The sequence below is a fragment of the Pleurodeles waltl genome, chromosome 7 (genome assembly GCF_031143425.1).
Source record: "Pleurodeles waltl isolate 20211129_DDA chromosome 7, aPleWal1.hap1.20221129, whole genome shotgun sequence".
Classification (NCBI taxonomy): Eukaryota; Metazoa; Chordata; class Amphibia; order Caudata; family Salamandridae; genus Pleurodeles; species Pleurodeles waltl.
In genome coordinates this window covers 628148925-628168500 of record NC_090446.1, presented here as the reverse complement: position 1 = coordinate 628168500, position 19576 = coordinate 628148925, and the positions used below count along the sequence as shown (strand labels likewise).

Genomic DNA, 19576 nt, shown 5'->3' with positions numbered 1-19576 from the left:
CCACAGATGAAGCCCTGGAATCATGGATAAAATGCACTCTCCAACATGTTTTTTATTTTGGGACAATTTTGCAGAGAATTCAACAGACAGGTGTAAAGTACAATGACTACTGTTATGATGTAAATCTCCTAAATTAACAGTAGCTGAAAGACTCACTGAGATAAAGGGCAGTAGGTTGCACACTCTGCAACTAACATTTACATTACTTACTGATCAGTAAATAAATGTGAATGGTTATCATACCATCTGCCGCATCACATCTTCAACAGAACATCCCAAGTCATCAGACAGTTCTTCCTAAAGAACAAAGGTTCACAACATCTAATTTATAAATATTTTAGTGAGAAAAGTAATGCAAAATATGCAAATGAGTATATGTTCCTAATTATTTGACCTTTTTTGAAGAATGTGTCATATCTAATTGCGTAAATTCAGCTCAGTCATGTTTCAGTAAATTACCCAAATGCATCTCATCCACGAATTGATCTTTAGAAGTCTACAGTGCTATTAATCATCAGAAATCAGCTCTTCACTCCTCCTCTATACCAGTGTTTGCAGCAGGGTTATATATAAAGTTTATGTCTGCAACGGAAGGTGTGAATATGTGAATTCTTCATGAGAATGCCACCCTTGCACTATTTTTTGTAAATACATTTAACTCTTCACACACAGTAACAAATATAGAATGGCACAAGCAGGGAGTATATATATTATGTATTAAACCAAAGAGAGACATGCATACCTTTGGAGAGACAGCAAGATACATTTATTCACTGACAGACAGATCACATATTAAACTGGTCTACTGAGTCAAACAAATAATCTTTTATATTCACAGGTATTCAAAACATTAAAAAACATGATAAAGTATCTATTTTACCAAAACAGTGAGAAGGTTGTGCAGGCTGCATTTGATTTTAAATTCCCTGTCCTTTGATGTACTTTGCTGAAAAAGAAAGAGAAAGCTGTGGTGAAAGTGCTAATTTCAGAGAAACTAAGCGTTTCCAGTCATCAATGGAGTCTAACAAGATACATTTTTCCTTTATGGCTCCAGTTACGCTGTAGGCCTACTAACACCAATATTTTGTTTTATTTGCTTTGAGAAACATTTTTCTTAATAACTGAGTGACATATTCAATCTAAAATAGTGATGTGAACATAAACAAAATCATATTTGTAGAGGGACGATTCTTTACGTTTATCTGAAATGAATGTCTGGGGTGATCATTTCTGTGTGTGTGCTGGGAAACACCTGCATTACCTTCCATTTGACTTGTGCTCACACTGGTACCAGCAGACCTGGTGCCGGATGTGAACTTTTACTCAGAACCTTAGTCTGAGCCTGGCTCCTCCTTGCACCTCACCATGCTTTCATCATTTCACCAATGACTCCCACTGACATGGATGGCATTACCATTACCCTTGCCAAAGACTACCAGATCACAAAACTGCTTCACCCCTTTCCGGACGAAGCCACATTTTTATTAAAAATCACAACACCCACCTTAAAGTCCTGATGATGTACACAGTTGTGTTTGTATAATCATCCTTCTGTTTATCTGTAGCTTCAGTTTCTTTAGCCCTCACCACTATATCCATCTCTCTCAATGACACATCCTGCATGACCGACCTACCCACCAAACCAGGGCAGACCTCCATTGAAGGGATCCTCCCCCTTAAGAGAACCATTGGAGACTTCTGGGTTGAGGAATGAGGGCTGGTACGATAGAACCACAGAATGCTGCATATTGACTTGCTCACAGTGCACCTGTTCACAACTGCCTATCGTACACACTGTAGCAAAACATGAATCATGTGTTCAACCTGCCCATTGGCCTGGGGGTGATATAAGGAAGTTTTAAAGTGTTTATTATTCCCAGATCTCAGAAATGTCTTGACTTCCTCATTCACAAACTGAACCCCAATGTCAGATACAGGACACTGGGGAAATCCTTCACAAAGACAGACATCCTTCAGGAATTCAGTAAATGGCTTGGCCTAGGCTTCAGGTATAAACTTAATATCTGTCGATTTAGAATAATAGTCTATTGAAACCAGTGCAAAATGTGAGCATGCAGGTAAAATATTAAAAGGCCCCATCAAATCAATACCTACTTTTTCCCCAAGCCTTTCTCGTACACTCAATGGGCTAGAAATCACGTTTTTTTTTCTGATGACTAACAGATCACACACTCTCCAACAAACTGGTCAACCTCTATGTCCATGTATATGTCCATAACAGACCATCAGAATGTTTTTCTTATCTGTAATTTGACAACTGTGCACCCCAAATGCCACTTCATGGACAGTCCTGATGATCCTGTGCCTTACCCCAGCAAGTGGGACTGTCTCTCCTCTCATCAACAATCCATCCTCCACTGACAACTGATCGATAAGGTTAAAAAATGGCTGACATAAAAACACAACACCTTTTTCTATCAGCCAGTCATTCTTCATGTACCACATAACTTGTTTGAGAGTTTCATCAAGAAACAACTCCCCATCCACTCATCCTCAGAGACAGCACTCATTTCTTTTATGTCCACAGGAGCGATCAAGCAACTTTCATCTCTCGACTCATCACTCTCATCACCAGTCACAGAACTAATGGGAAATCTGGGCAGACAGTAAGCTCTGACATTTTTTGCACCCTGTATGTGCACCACTCACAATGAAATTGGAAAAACTTGGTAGAAAGCTTGACAACGAGGGGAATATGATAATTAATTCTCTCCTCACTCAGACATGACATTAATGGCTTGTGATTGATTTGACCATGAACTTAGTTCCCCCATACCGAAGATTGAATTTGCCCACCAACATGCCAACAATACGTAAAAAATTTACTTCAGAACCCCTGAGAGCTCTTGATGTATAACTGATAGTGTGCTCAACACTGCCACCCTTTTGAGTGTGGACAGCACCTAGACCCCAATGCTGGCATTGACATGACAAACTAAGGTTGAAAAGTTTCAATATTTCTGAAGCCACCAGCTGCTTTTTTTACCCACTCAATAGATCCTTGACAGAGGACATTGCAAACAAAAGTTATGTCTTTCTTCAGCAATGCAGTGAGAGTCTGAATATGTGAAGCAAAGTCTATTATGAAGCATGAATACAATTCACACAATCCCGTGAAAGATTTCAGGACCACTTTATCCCTGGGCGCTGGAGCATCAATAATGGCCTCCAACAACCCCAACCTAGTTTCCATGCCATCACCCAAAACCAAGTGGCCCAGATACTCTACTTTGATTTTGAAAAACTCACATTTGTCAATTTTAAGAGCCACACCCCTTTCTTGTACTATAATGAACATCCACTCAAATATGGTATTATGGGGGTCATTATGACATTGGCGCTAAATACCGCTTACCGCCACAGTGACTGCCACCAACATACCGCTGCGGAGGTGAACATCTGTCTGCCAGATAATGACACACACGCACAAAACCGACAGATTACTGCCACAACCACAAATCTGACAGACCAAAGAAAGATGATAAACTGTTGGTACTAACACCCATACTGTTAAGCTAACCAAACAACGCCCTCCAAATTATGACCCACGAATCACCACAGCGGACATTCAACAGAGGTAAATCATTGGCGGTGCACATCCCTGCTGCAGAAATGGCCACTCAAATACAAAACATCACAACATTGGGCAGTACCAAAAACCCACACCTGACACTAATACACACACCACACACGCCCACCAACAGCACTACAAAACACACACCCACATCACCCACAATCCTTTGCAAACACCCAAAGACCGATTCACTTTGCCATGCCACTCATACACAGAACTGCCCATACACACCACATCTACCTACACATGCCTCACGCATCACACAACACCCCCCCAACACTTCACACATCACCCTCTACACAGCACACGCTACTCAACACCCATGTCCCCACAAAGCCTCTCCAGGTTCACTGATGAGGAGTTGCAGGTCAAGGTGGAGGAAATTGTCAGGGTAGAGAGAAAGCTGTTTGGTGCACAGGTGCTGCAGATATCCATTGCCAGGAAGATGGCGCTATGGTGGAGGATCGTGGACAGCGTGAACGTCGTGGGACCATATCCACACACAGGGGATGACATTCAAAAGAGGTGGATCAACCTACGGAGGAAGGTGTGTTCCATTGCAGCAGGTCACCAGATGGCCATCCGCAGGACTGGAGGTGGACGCCCCATCTCCTCCCCCACAACTGACAGCATGGAAGGACCAAGTCTTGGCAATACTGCATCCTGACAGACCCACTGGAGTAGCGGGAGGACTTGACACTGGTGAGTCAACATTTCCTACCTGTCACCCCCATACCTACATGCCACCACTACCCCTTACCCTCACCCCATACCATCTCACACAGTGCACCACCCCAATTACCACACCAAAATGGCAACCCCTGCATGTCATACCCAATACATGTACATCCCTTCCAGCCCTGCATGCACACCCACCACCAATGCATGCACAGCAACAGAAGGGAGAACTAACAGTCCCACAATCCATCTCCACACACAACCAAAGGTGGCAGGACAACACCAATAACATTGGGAAAGATAGTAATGTGGAATATGTCACAGACATGTATCATAATTCAACACTTACATCCCCACAGGTGCTCCAGCCAATGTCAGAGGCGAGGAGGTGCCACGGCTACCCAGCCCCCACGAAGATGCCCCCAGTGATGACAGTAACTCTTGAGCTCTGGATCTGGATCAACTCCCTGGGCCACCTGGGACCACTGGTCAGTTGGCTATGTGATCCCACAGCCAGGCCACCACAGAGCCCCCCCACTCAGAATTCAACACCACAGCAGCCAGCCAACACCCCCAGACCTCTGTCCCCAGGACACGTCAATCACTAGTGTGTCCACCTGTACAGGGACCCGAGTTCACACTGCACAGGCAAGACAATGAGGATCCTGGGGTCAGTGTGAGTGGGCACACCATTCAGGAGACACAGGAAAGGGGGCTGGGAACACACGGATAACAGCTGTGTGCCAGGGGAAGACATGCCCAGGGAACCAACTGCCCAGGAGGCACTCACAAATGTCCTTGGGTCTTACCAACAATCCCAGAACATGATGGCCCAGGTGATCAACATCACGCAGGAGAACCAGTGGCTGCACAAGGTGCACCACCAGGAGGTCATGCAGCAGTTGCAGGACCTAAATGCCAACATGGCCTCCATTGTAGGGGTGCTAGGTGACATGGGCAACACATTGCAGTTGGTCAGAGCAAATCAGAGGGCCACTTCCACTAGCCACTCCACCCAGCAGCCATCAACATCAGCTGCAGCTAGTGAACAGGAGGCCCTGTCACAGGACCCACAGGCCACCAGCACCCCTCCTCCTGCAGAAGGTGAACCTCCCTGCAAACTTTCCCTGTGACCCTGACAGGCACCAGAGACACTTGCCAAGACCACCACCAGGAAATGAGCCCCTCCAGGATGTCCCCATTGTGTTCCACTGCATCACCTTGTCCACTTTGAACTGCCACTGCTCTCCTTCCTGTGGCCCCTTGTACATTGGACCTGTGCAACAAACAGACTGGCCCACTACACTGGACTTTTCTCAACCATCACCCCACTTCATTGCACTATCCCTTCATTTTTGTCACTTCAATAAAAACCCTTGAACACAATTGGAGTAATAGCGCTTTATGAGACAAAAATGTGCAATGTATTGTAACTGTAACATCCTGTGCAAATGTCTTGTAATGTGTGAATCCATCCAACAAATGATTTTAAGCCGTATGTAGTCATCACATCAGTACACAGTTGTGACCACACCAACATCTGCAAAATGGGAAGGAATAGGTGACAGTTAGTTAGGATGCTAAGGTAGTGACTGACATCATTTTGCAGCCACACAGCACAGGTTATTTCACACATTCGTACCTGAGTCTCATTGGAAGTACTGATGTATCATTAGTGTCCTGTTGTCCACATCCTCCTTCTCTTCCTCTTCCTCACTGTCCTCAGTGTCCACTACTGCCATGGGTGCATTGTCACCTCTCTCCTCCTGCAGATAGGGCACATGTCATCTGAGGGCCAAGTTGTGCAACATGCAGCACACAATAACATTCTAGCAGACCTTCTCAGGGGAGTAGCATAGGGATCCACCTGTCAAATGGAGGCACTTGAACCTGGCCTTCAGGAGACCGAAGGTCCTTTCAACATTCCTCCTGGTATGCCCATGAGCATCATTGTACTTATTCTGTGCCCCTGTACTCAGATTCCTAACAGGGGTCAAGAGCCAGGAAAGGTTTCAGTAGCTGGGGTTACCTGGAAGAAGTGAGGTGCAGACATTAGCCCCGCACAATCGCAGGGATATGACTCCTGAAGGCATACACTGACATACATTGGGTGGGGACTCAGGCTCACCGATAATCCACACTCTGGGCCTCTGTAGTTGTGCCATCAGCTGTGGGACACTGCTATTCCTCAGGACAAAGGTGTCATGCACTGACCCAGGATACTTGGCAGTGACATGGGAGATGTACTTGTCAGCAAGGCAAACCATCTGGACACTGAGTGAGTGGAAACTCTTCCTATTCCTGTACACCTGTTCATTGTCCCGGGGGGAGAATTAAGGCAATATGGGGACCATCAATGGCCCAAATAACATGTGGCATATGCCCCATTGCTTAGAATCCACCCTTCACAGTGGGCAAATCATCTACTTGGGGGAATGCGATGTAGCTGCACATGTGTTTGAGCAAGGCTGCCAAAACCCTTGCCAGCACAATAGAGAACATTGGCTGTGACATTCCTGCAGCCAAGCCCACTGTCACTTAGAAAGAGCCTGCTGCCAGGAAATGGAGCACAGATAGTACCTGCACAAGAGGGGGATTACTGTGGTGCAACGGACAGCAGGTACCAGATCAGGCTCCAATTGTGCACACAACTCTGTGATTGTGGCCCTGTCCAGTCAATAGGTGAGTATGATGTGCCTGTCCTCAAGATGCACAAGCCAGGTGCTCCTCTTTCCCAGATGGGCGAGGCTCATTCTAAGCTCCTTTCTTCCCTTTCCTTGCCTCAATTACTATACAGTTATCTGATTGGACCTTTCGCACACAAGGACCTTTATCTGCTGCTGCCGCCATTCCCACTCCACTTCCGGTACGGCGGCCGTTGGGTAGGGCTTCGGCGAGGGACCACACTTAACATGTAATTTCATTTTTTTAGTAGACCTGACTTGCAGGGTTCACACCGCTATACTCAAGTGGTTTGAATACATTCATTCTGACTTGTTCGGTGGTCTTTTACACCGCCTATTTAATTGTTTCATTAGTACTTTCTTTGCCCTAATCAACATACATCTAGTTGATTGGTCCCTCTGCACGCACGGACCCTCATCTGACATTGCTGCCGTTCCCTTTCTTCATTCGAGACTGCAGCCGTCGGGAAGGTCTTTGATGAGGGACCTCACTAAATATGTTAGCGCTTTGTTAGTTTGATTTAAATCGCGGCGTTTACACCGTTATATTTAATCATTTTAAATAGACCATTTTGACTAGATCCATGGTGTTTACACCGCTATACTTAATCATTTTATGAGTGCTGCCCCGGCATACATTGCAGTGATACGGGCGGCCGATACCCACAGCGTCTTATAATCATGATGCTTTCCAGCCTTGGCTCATTTGGATATTCAAGGGACTGCCTAAATGTGTGGCAGGACTCGTTTTTGGCATTTGAGTCCAAACATACATTTCCATTTGTCTTTATCAACTGGGCAATGCATATTAATATCGGGCAAACATGATACAGGGTAGTGTTAGTACTAGCTATATCTACAAGCCACTCCCTTGTTAGTGAGGCTGTCAATTTTTGTGACCTCAAGTTGTCAAAAAGTGTCTTTTAATCATTGTCTTCTGATTCAAAAGGGAGATTAATTGTATATACATATGTGTAGATCTGTTTATGTACAAACTTGTGATGTCTTTGTGACCTATATAGAGTGTCATTAGTCCAAAGGTCTGCTTTGTCTCGAGGAACCTGATCCCTAATATGGGAGGGTAAGGAGCATTTTGTATGTTGATTTATCTCACGTCTTTTGCATGGCAGCACAACATAAACAGAGTGTCACTACACTATTGGGTGTTTTTAATAAATGTTGTTACATTATATTGTGTTCAACTACATTGTTTATTTTTCCTGCACAGGTTCACCTACTTAGGCTGGAAGTAGTGTAGCGTGCTATATGAGTAATTCTTTCTCCAAACCTTATTAGGGTGCATACTGTAGCTTAGGAGTTATCTTTGGGTCCTGATGAAGCACTGCACGATCTGTAGAGGTGTTGGACTTTTCTGCTTATGCAGGGTCATCCCCAATCTTTTTGCCTCCTGCCTCCTATCTCTTCTGACCTGTTGCTGTTGGCTTTTGAACTCTGAGCACTTTACCACTGCTAACCAGTGCTAAAGTGCATATGCTCTCTGTGTAAATTGTATGGTTGATTGGTTTATCCATGATTGGCATATTTGATTTACTAGTAAGTCCCTAGTAAGGTGCACTAGAGGTGCCCAGGGCCTGTAAATCAAATGTTACTAGTGGGCCTGCAGCACTGGTTGTGCCACCCACACAAGTAACCCCGTAATCATGTCTCAGACCTGCCACTGCAGCGTCTGTAAGTGTATTTTTACGCTGTAAATTCGACTTGACAAGTGTACCCACTTGCCAGGCCTAAACCTTCCCTTTTCTTACATGTAAGGCACCACTGAGGTAGGCCCTAGGTAGTCCCAAGGGCAGGGTGCAGTGTATGGATAAGGTAGGACATATAGTAATGTGGTTTATATGTCCTGACAGTGAAATACTGCCAACTTCGTTTTTCACTGTTGCAAGGCCTGTCTCTCTCATAGGATAATATGGGGGCTACCTTTAAATATGATTAAAGTGTAGATTCCCCTAGAGAGTAGATGGACATATGGAGTTTGGGGTCCCTGAACTCACAATTAAAAAATACATCTTTTAGTAAAGTTGATTTTAAGATTGTGCGTTTGAAAATGCCACTTTTAGAAAGTGAGCATTTTCTTGCTTAAACCATTCTGTGACTCTGCCGTGTTTGTGGATTCCCTGTCTGGGTCAATTTAACAGTTGGGTTGTTTTTCACCTCGCACTAGACAGTGACACAAAGGGGGCTGGGGTGTAACCTGCATTTCCTGATTAGCCATCTCTGCTAGGAGGGAGGGGTGGAGTGGTCACTCTCATCTGAAAGGACTGTGCCTGCCTCTGACAATGCCGTCTCCAACCCCCTGGTGTGTGTCTGAGGCCTTGCCTGGGCAAGGCAGGATATCACAAGTAGGTGTGAGTCCCCTTTGAAGAAAGGTGACTTCAAAGACTAAAATGGATATAAGAAGGGCACCCAAATCTACAGACTTTAGAGAAACACTTCTGGAACCAAGAGGAACCTCTGCCTGGAGAAGAGCTGATAGCTGAGGAAGAAGTGCTGCCCTGCCTGTGACTGTGCTTTGTGGAGCTTTCCTGCAGTGCTGCTTCTGCCAGAGTAAGAGGGCAAAGACTGGACTTTGTGTGCCTCCCATCTTGTGAAGAAATCTCCAAGGGCTTGAGTTAGAGATTGCCTCCTGTTGTTTGAAGTCTCAGGGACAGCAAAGACTTCTCTCTGCCAGCATCTGGAGTCTCTGGAGAGACTCCTGCCCTGACAAGTGGTGCCCTATCCAGTCCCTGGGCCCTTGAAAGGAAAGCTGGTGGAATCCAAGGAAATCGACTTCGGACGACTTCGGACCGACACCGCTGCTGAATCCGGTAACACCGCCTGCACCTGACGCCGTGACCTTCGCCGGAACGCGACGCACTTCACAGACCCGAGGCCGCTGCAGCCCCACTGAAGTCCACGACTCCGTGGAAGTCGCCGCACCACGTCGTGACCGACGCCGCTCGAAGTGCACGGATTCAACGTTTTGCACAGACGCCACGATCCTCGACTTCGCACATCGGCTTGTTTTCACTCTTCACCAAAGGTACTGTACTTGGGGGTCTACACGACTCCGTGTCCGGCGCCGCTGGTGTCGGCTTGTTGGGAACGACTCCGTCACAACACTGTGTTAACATCTCATCGACGCATTTTTCTTTCTAAGCGCTATTTTTTAGTTTAATCTTTAAAAATTCATAACTTGACTTGTGTATGTCGGATTTTTGTCGTTTTGGTCTTGTTCTGTTAAGATAAATATTTCCTATTTTTCTAAACTGGTGTTGTGTCATTTTGTAGTGTTTTCCTTAAGTTACTGTGTGTGTGTTGGTACAAATACTTTACACCTAGCGCTCTGAAATTAAGCCTACTGCTCTGCCAAGCTACCAAGGGGGTAAGCAGGGGTTAGCTGAGGGTGATTCTCTTTTACCCTGACTAGAGTGAGGGTCCTTGCTTGAACAGGGGGTAACCTGACTGTCAACCAAAGACCCCATTTCTAACAAGAGGCATTTAGGGTGCAAAACATGATGACCGTAAAAATCAGGTGAAGGGAGACTGTTCTTTTTAGTTTGGTATTGCAAGCAGAGTGGCAGAACTTTATTTCTTCTCCACTCCTGTATGTTTTTAATTTTGACCTACAGCCTCCACATCAATTAAAAAAGTTGTTCAGAGGCCCCAGAGCCAATTTTATCTTTTATTTTTCTCCTGCCCTTTCCTGAGGGTAGGTTCAAATTCATTCCGACCCTAGCACACACTCCTGAGTAAAATCTCCGGTAAAGTGCCCCCTTGTGGTGCCCGTCAGGCATGAAGCACCGGCCTGACAAGGAGCTGGCCCTACGATGAAGCATGACATCCATTGGATGTGTGAGGGCTCATGCTTCTAACTTAAGAATTGTCTTTGCAAACCTGTGCTCATTTTTCTATTTTCTTCTATAGGGACAGTGTACTCATTTTGCATTGTCCTCCAGTGCAGCCAAGTCCACAAGGGGTCTGTACACAGGAGCTTGCCTCCTCCTCCTATTTCTCCGCAGTGGTTGGTACCTAAGGGACCGAAAAGTAAGAAGGGAGTGAAAACAGGAAATATGGACACACCACATCAGTGTACACAGAGGATGTTTGTATGTTGGACACTGGAAATGCTTAGGTGGACATATTCAACACCAATGACACAGTTTTTATTCAGTAAATGTGTACCAGCAGTATAAAATGACAATGCCTGTCCTGTATGCAGGGACAGGTGGAAGCGATCTCACTCCACTGGTGTTAGGCGTCATGGCAGAAGGGGGTCTGCACTGCCGTACAATTCCTCATTGGCTTATTAGGGGCTCTATGGAGTACAGTAACCAATGAGGATCACTGTCGGCAGTGATGGTGTGCGCCACCGCGGATGTGACTGCCATTTTCTGACTATGACTTCACTTGATTCCTGAGTTTCCACAGGACAACACCTCCACTGCGTGTGGTGCTGTGACATTTGTATGGAACCTGCCAGGGCCCGTGCAACAGGTGAAAGGACCCCAGCCTTAACTTCGGACGTGTTGGAGCGCCTAGTGGATGGGGTCCTACCCCTGTAGGAGCAACTGTATGGGTCTCCAGACCAACAGGTGAGTACACCATGGGTACATAGCATGCAACATGGCTGCATGGAAATGTGTGTGTGTCCTGGCAGTGTGTCATTTGTGGGGGTATGGCTCGCGGCAGTGTTAATGCAGAGGTACGTCATGTGTGTGCCTGATAATGGGCAAATGCAGTTTGTAGGTCATACGTGTGACAGGCTGGATTGTCTGGTTCATTGTGTCCCTCTGTTTGTGTTTCCTCTGAAGGTCAGCGCCCATCAAAAGAAGGAGTTGGGGCATGCCATCGCCAAGGATGTGCAGACCCTGGGGGTGTATAGCCGGCGGAGCACCCACTGAAGGAAACAGTGGGAGGATCTGAGACACTAGACCCGGAAGAGAAGGGAGACTCAGCTACGGATGGCCTCCCAATGGGGGCGGGGTGCCAGTCGGAGCCTGACCCCACTAATGGCCCACATACTGGCGGTTGCCTACCCAGAGATGGATGGGCACTTGAGGGCATCACAGCAGCCACAATGTCAGTACAGTGTGTTTGACACCCATCTCTGTTGGTTGGCATGGGATTTGGGTGGAGGGTACTAGACAGGGGATGTCCCAATATGCCAGCGTAGACATTGCTGCATGGTCCAGATTAGGTTAATTGGGTGAATTACTTGTTTTTGATAGCTAGGTCGCTGGCTTTCCATGGCAGACAGGGCTTAGTTGGTTCCAGTTGGTGTGCACATGGCAGTGTTCAGCTCCTACCTGCTGTGGTACTTAGCCAATGGTATGCCAGTGTGGTCCATACTGGTCATTCTCAGTCTGTGTGTGATAGTGATGTTTATGCCATCTGTGGTGATGGTACTGTGATTGACCCTGTGCTCCCTTTCTCCCCCTCTCCTTTTGTCATCCTGTCCATGTGTGCATTAGCATTATCTGGTGACGGAGCTGGGGCCCAGGCGAGTGAGGAAGCTGCATCCCACGAGACCTAGAAGGCAGAGTACACTGATACCGAGGGGACCAGTGGGTGGAGGGCGAGGGGAGCACCTCAGCGGGGCCAGGAGCTGATGCCACTGACTCTGATACCTCCTCCGATGGGAGCTCCTTGCTGACTACCACAGCCACAGGTTCTAATGCCACCCTGTACCAGCACTGCCCTCCCAGTAACCCCCACCCAGTTGCCCGTTCCCACTCACCCAGGAGGGTGGCATCTCCTTCGCCACAGGCATCTCAAGCCCTCCCCAGTCAGCCCTGCTGCCCTCAGTGAGGAGGCTATTGACCTCCTGAGATCCATTTCTGTAGGGCAGTCAACCATAGTGAATGCCATCCAGGGGCTGGCATCCCAGATACAGCAATGCAAAGCCTTCCTGGGGGGCATTCACAGTGGCTTGGTGGCCCTACAGAGATAGCTTCAGGCTCTGGCCTCTTCACTGTGGCAGCCAGTGTCCCTGTTTCTTCCATCCCCCATCCAACTACCACTTCCCAGTCGCAGTCTCCTCACCCCAAACCCATCTCACGCACACATTCAGACAAGCATGCACACAAAACATCACACAAGACTCTCACAGACAAACAGAGGCAGCACACTTCTGTCCACAAGCACTCACACAGCCAGCACACAAATGCACACACAACATCATCCACTGCCTCCACTGTATCCCCTTCCTTCTTTTTCACAGTCACATCTGTACTCACACCTGCATGCACTGCATCAGCAGTCCCAGAACCTGCCACTTGCACAGCCTTGCCCACAGCCACCAAAACAGCAGACACACAAACATGCACCCCACACACCCCATGTGCAGTCATCACCACTGCCATCACCACCTCATGCAGCACACCCACCTCACTTGCAGACACCACCACAACATTCATACACACATCCTGTTTGACCTTCCCCACCCTCTGTCCCCCTCTAAAGACACATAAATGCTTGCCCTCAGACCCCCAACATCCATCCACCTCACACACACACTATCCATGCACCTGCACCCACGTCCAGCACACCACCTCCTCCTACAACCACTCAATCTACCTCCACTCCCATCCCTCCTCCCACATCCCTCCCATTGGCTTTTCCTTTCCCACCTTGACCTCTTCTCTCCCCGTCCACCGGTCCTGCCGGCAAGCACCCACAGTAGCCCTCTTCCACCCCCAAAGACTTCTGCTGCCACTAAGGGGAACATGAGTGGGACGCTGCCCCCCTCTCCACCAAGGACACTCCTCCACCCCCAAAACAGAGGGATAAAGCGCAGCCCCCTCCCAAACAGACAACCATCTTCATGGAGGCAGGTCCAAAACCTAGGGGCAACGAGACCACTCCCAGGACAATGGCCAAGGAGACCCCTCACAAAGGTAAGGCCAAGGAGGCCCAACTCAAAAGTAAGGCAAAGGAGTCACATCCTCAGTCTGAGGCCAAGGAGCCCCCTCCACCACAAGAGGGCAAGGAGCCCCTCCACCACCAGAGTACAGCGAACACCCACAATAATTAGAGGGCAAGGTGCCTCAGTGGCCAAGAAACCCCCTCCAGAACCAGTGGGCAGGAAACCCACTCCAGATTCAGTGGGCAAGAAGCCCCCTCCAGAACCAGTGCGAAGGAAGCCCCCTCTCCAGGGACAGTGGGCAGCAAGCCCCCTCAGAGACAGTGGGCAAAAAACCCACTCCAGATACAGTGGGTGGGAAGCCCCCTCTAGAACCAGTGGGCAAGAAGCCCCCTCCAGAACCAGTAGGCAAAGAGACCCATCCAGATGTGGGGCACCACCACACCCCAACCCTCCTTCCCTCTGAGGTGCCTGTCCAGTTCCAACATGATGCCCCTGAACAGTGGAGTCCAGAAGATGTCAGGAGTCAAGTTGGGCCTTGGATGTTGCCCTGTGGCCATGTGCCCATTTTGAACTTTGGACTGGGCAATGGCCCACTGTGTACATTTCAATGTATATAGCTTGGCATTTTTATTATGAGGTCACTATTGACACCTTATTACAGTGGTTGGAACAGAGTCATGGCTTTCTTTGTTCCTGGGTTCTGTTACTGTCGATTAACTCTGCAGTTGGTTCTGGGTTTGTGGTGTGTGTGTATGGTGTGTGTTGTGAGTTTGTGTGCCACTCTTCCCTCCCTCCATCCCTTATGTGCTAGGCGGCAGTTCTGACCGTCATCATCTTCATCGGTGTTGGTGCTCCAGGACGGCCATGGCATGGTACAGCATCAGGAAGACTTGCAGTTTAGGTTTCATGGCGGCCGCGGATTCCTCTGTGTCCCTGGAGGTGAGTGTCTCATTTTTTATATGATGTGTTTCTGCCAGACTTTTCGTGGCATTGCTAATGCCACGGAAATCCTGGCGCTATCCAATGTCATAATATGGTGGGCGTATCCTTGTGTACCACCTGGCTGTAGGTGGCTACCGCTGTGGTCAGTGGTGTTAACGCATTGGCGGTTGGGGTGGTACATTGGCTGTCTATGGGAGGGGGCACCGCCATGGTCATAATTTGGCGGTAATTACCGCCAGCCTGTTGGGGGTAATACTGCCCCATTAACAGTAGTGGTCAAAACACCTCCAGGGTCATAATGACCCCCTATGTTATTCTTTTTGGGGATGGAAAGAGGAGAACGTCATCCTGAAAAGCTGCGGTGCCCTTCATCACATTAAACATCTGGTGCATGATCCTTTGAAACACCGAAGGGGCGGAAGCAAGTCTGAAGTATTAGAAAGTTTCCATGGTAGAAACAAATGTAGTAAGGTGTCTGGAGCTAAGTTCCAACACAACTTGACAGTAAGCAGAAGCTAAATACAAATTACTAAAGAATTTAGCCCCACTGATTTGTCCCAACAACTTTGGTATTTTGGGTATGAGGAGTGAATCCACTCAAATGGCTTTTCTAAGATTTCTCAAGTCAACACAGACTCTTAAAACACATCCACACTTCAGGCATGAACCAATGGTGACAGCTACATGGATCTATAGGCTCAATTATACCTTTCTCACATAAAGGCTTCAGGTTTTTTTCCTAATTATCCCTGACCAAAAAAGGCTCATCACACCATTTATTCTTCATGGGATGGGAATAGCTCCTTCTTTAATTTTAATATGTGCTGGAACCCCTTGAAGGTACCCAGATTACCCATGAAGACAGAAAGGAACTTGTTCCTGAGCACTTTAGCAATGTTTTTGCTCACAGCAGACACATGTTCCTAAGTCCCTGGTCTCAATATAATCTTGAAAAGCTCCTGGTGAAACCACTCCAAAATACAAAGACCCTTGTTCGCTATATAAATTTGGCCAAAGATCTCCCTACCACCAAACAACCTTCCCTCCTAAAACACTGGAGCACAGTCTGGGAGCTCTAACCCCCTACCTGGCAAAAACTCCTGAGTGATCATAGTTATTCTTGCACCAGAATCCACAAGAAGCTTTACAACCTTACACCCAACTGTAATGTTGACAGAGGGATCAACACTGCTAGCGGAATTTCCTGTGGTCACGTCACTGACCCTGCCAACCAAAGCCATATCCCTGAGATCATTCTCTATGCTGCTGAGATATTTCTTAGTCTGTTTATCTGACCTATCAGTGACTACATTAGCAACTTTGTAATTCTTTCTTTTCTGCCCTTGACACACTTTGATGAAATTGACCATTTTCCCACAATTCTTGCAAGACACATTCTTAGATATGTCCTTACCCCCTTGGAATGTGGAAAGTTTCTGTATCTGAAACCGATATGGGATTTACTAAAAAAACTTCTAATCTGTTTGGACCCCTCTTACTTTCTCTGGTAGTTTTTGCTTCCATATGTTGGACAACATTTATCCCTTCTATGCGATTATCTACTTCCTTTATTGAAAGTTGGAAAGTTTCAATGCTCTTGGAAATCTGCAGAGTGTCCTTTCAAGATGGATTACCACAAAACAACAAATTCTGCTGGGTAGGCCCATCTGAACAATGTTCAGTGAACTGATCACACGCAAACTGATGGGTAACATTTTCCAATTGCCACTCAGGCACCAACCTCGTTAATGTGGACACAAAATAATCTACGTCTTACCAGGTAGCTGTTTTCTCAAGAAAAATTGGTGACATAGCACAACTAAACTATGCTATACATCAAATTATTTTCGGGAGTTTCTTCACTGCCTCCTTATGCTTATACATCACCTCTCCCTCATTCACTTGAGCTTCGGTAAGGTGCTTAAAAACAGTAAGACTTTCAAGCCCTGGAGCATGCAGCAGTAAACATTTCTCTCTTTCTGGTCTAAACCTGGATGCCCTAATAGCACCCAGATAATACTTGAAGAACACATCAAACCAAGAGTTGCACCTTATAGGCAGCTCATTAGCTACCTCCAAAAATGAAGTTGGATTTATGGACTGCATAGTGAACACTAGGCACTACAATGTAAAGTATCAGAATATCAAAATGTCTAGGTGTACGCGACTGACCCACTATGTGCAATTACACTTGGAAGGAACCCCCTTTGAACAATGTAATGTACTATATCTAAAAAGAAAAGGTAGGTTACTCAGAGTTTATACATTACTGCAGGTAGTATTAGTCTACAAAATGTGGATCCTAGATGTGAATACCAGTAAAAAGGCTATTTTGAGGCGTGACACACTGTAAGTATAGTAAAGCTGGTATTAGTATCACCGTTGGAGATTTTTCACCTGAGATATATAGGAGATTGTATGAATAATATGTTAGTGAATGATCCTTAGTTGTGACATATTGTTACAGTTTTTAACATGCTGTGCGCGTCATCATCAGTGTATGTTGCTATAGGTGGAGTCCCCTCTGAATTGAGCACCAAGTCCCAGCAACAGCTGAGTGCAAATTAGAAAGAGGTGTGTGTGTCACTGCCTGTTACTCCTTTTGTGTTGGTGACACTCTAATTAAATCTTTAAGGTGTGAACGTCACAGTAGACGGATGTGCTTCCTCAATATGCACTATATGGAAGGATTAAACAAGCAAAACATGGTCATAGTACCTGATATGCCTACAGAAGAGTTGTGTTTCAACAGCTGAAAACACTGTGGATGCAACTGACCTTTGGTCCACTAGAGGGTGCTCAACATTAGGGCCCAATGATCTAAACGTGCTACTAATGTGGACATTCTCATCACTGTTGACACTTTCCAGAAGCCCTCAAGAGGCCAGGGGAATGCATGTGTACAGTTGTAAAGCTGCACACCTCCACTGAAGCCCAACAATATAAGGAAACAGATTGGTTTGCTTCAACGAGTTGCAGTGCCACCTTCACTGTCTGTCTGTCTTGGAGGTCAATTGGGATTCATCTGCAAGTTTGCAGAGTCTTGGGTACAGCTGATCCTGAGCACAGGGGCAGCTCCTCTGAACTAGTTGCCAAGAAAGGTGTGGTAACGAGGAAAATCATTGGAAGAAGGATCCGGACACGTTTTAGTAAACCCTGTTCATTTGCAGTACATAGGTATAAGGAGCTGCCACAAAGATACAACAGGTCTGTACAGCACTTGCATCCTCTCCAACTACTTCTAATGATCCTTCATTCTCAAATGACAACATCCTCCACCCTGATCTCACTACATTCCAGTCTCGAGAATGCCAGCAAGCAGAATAGAACATTACAGAACTACTTTTGTTCTAACTGAGAGACTTTGAAGAAAGGAGCTGTCACTGTACTACTTGTCTCACTGTAAAGAGTTAGGGACAGATTATTGCTAACATTGGGTGACTTGCACTGGTAAAAATATGTCATTGCTTTCCAGGTTACACTGTACAGTTGTAGGAATATGAATTGAAATTCTGACCAACTATATTCTCCAGGTTTGGAAGTGAAGTATTTTTAGAACTCAGACTCAGACTCTCATGTGTGAGTCTAAATTTCAGAGTTCTGCACCTCAATAAATGCCATTCACTCCTGACCAATGTAATGGGAAAAGGAGATGTATGTACTGAAAAGCAGACTGTAAACAGCAATCACCTGCAGATGATACTCAGGATCTGAGTTAGTTTTTTATGTTTATGTATGTATGTATGGGTGCATGTATGTATGTATGTAAATATGTTTTTATGTATGTATATGTCATTTCTATAGTGCTATCCTAGCCAAAAGGCAGTGGAGCAATGTACATGGTCAATGGCAAGCTTATAATCTGTAGGTAATAGGAGAGGAAACTGTGTTGTGGATAGTTAATGTACTGTGGTGTAGTATTCTTCAAAGAGGTGAGTCTTCAGTTCATACCTAAATTGGAGCAGTGTTGGGTTGCTCCTAATGGGTATGGTGATGTTGTTCGAGTTTGTGGGTGCCGAAATGGAAAACAACAACTGTCTGTTTTGTTTGTTATACTTCTATGTCTGCAGTCTGATATTGTCCTGGCAGTAAGTCTGCTGAGGACCATCTCAGGTTGTGAGCTAGCCTTCTAGATAAGTGGGGATGCTGGTTGTGATGGCTTTGTAAATGGTTCAGCTGGTATTACAAGTGGTGCAGTCTTGGAAGAGGAGCCAGTGGAGTTCTTTCAGTATGGGGTGATGTGAACTTATTCTGTCAGGCCCTGATGAGACCTGCTGGGGCATGTAGGATGCGCCTTGGGACTTTCTTGTAGAGTTCTCCCCATTAGGCATATGTTCCCTCTGAAAGTTTCCTCCATCCCAGGTCTTCTTGTCATTGACATTGCCTACAAGTTATGAATGTTGGGCCGCAGCACGCAGTCTAAAGACGTGCCGCGTCCCCAGCCTGCTCTGTACCTTACGAGGCCCCAAATTGGGCATGGGGCCTCGTTCTTTTTTAGCGCACCGTGCTTCTAGGCAGGTCTGACCCCCCACTCACCTGTTCTTTTCTTATCTTTTTTTTCTGGACATCTGGTTGTGCCTTCCTATATGTTTTTTCTCCCTTTCCCATATTACCCTTCTCTTCCCAGCATTCCTTGTTCCCTACTCTCTATGGCTCCTAGTCCAGTCTGTTCTATGTGCTTTTCCCTATCTAAGATGGTGTCCTTTTACTTCCTGTTGGTCGTTTTCTGTTTGTTGGAATTTAAGAGCTGTGATTCTTTCTTTCCTTGCGCTGCAACACTTTCTGTTTGGATGGTGTCTTCGCTCCTGCTTC

At 46.4% G+C, this 19576-nt stretch overlaps 1 protein-coding gene across 1 annotated transcript in view; it reads right to left on the bottom strand.

The window, feature by feature from the left end:
- Nucleotides 1-19576, bottom strand: part of LOC138247290 (uncharacterized) — a 32826-nt gene that overhangs the window by 7145 nt on the left and 6105 nt on the right. Inside the window, exons 4-5 of the mRNA XM_069202003.1 lie at nucleotides 881-946; nucleotides 244-297 (exon numbers count right to left, since the gene is read on the bottom strand). Of these exons, the coding sequence (XP_069058104.1) occupies nucleotides 244-297; nucleotides 881-946 (120 nt within the window). The remainder of the gene's footprint in view (nucleotides 1-243; nucleotides 298-880; nucleotides 947-19576) is intronic.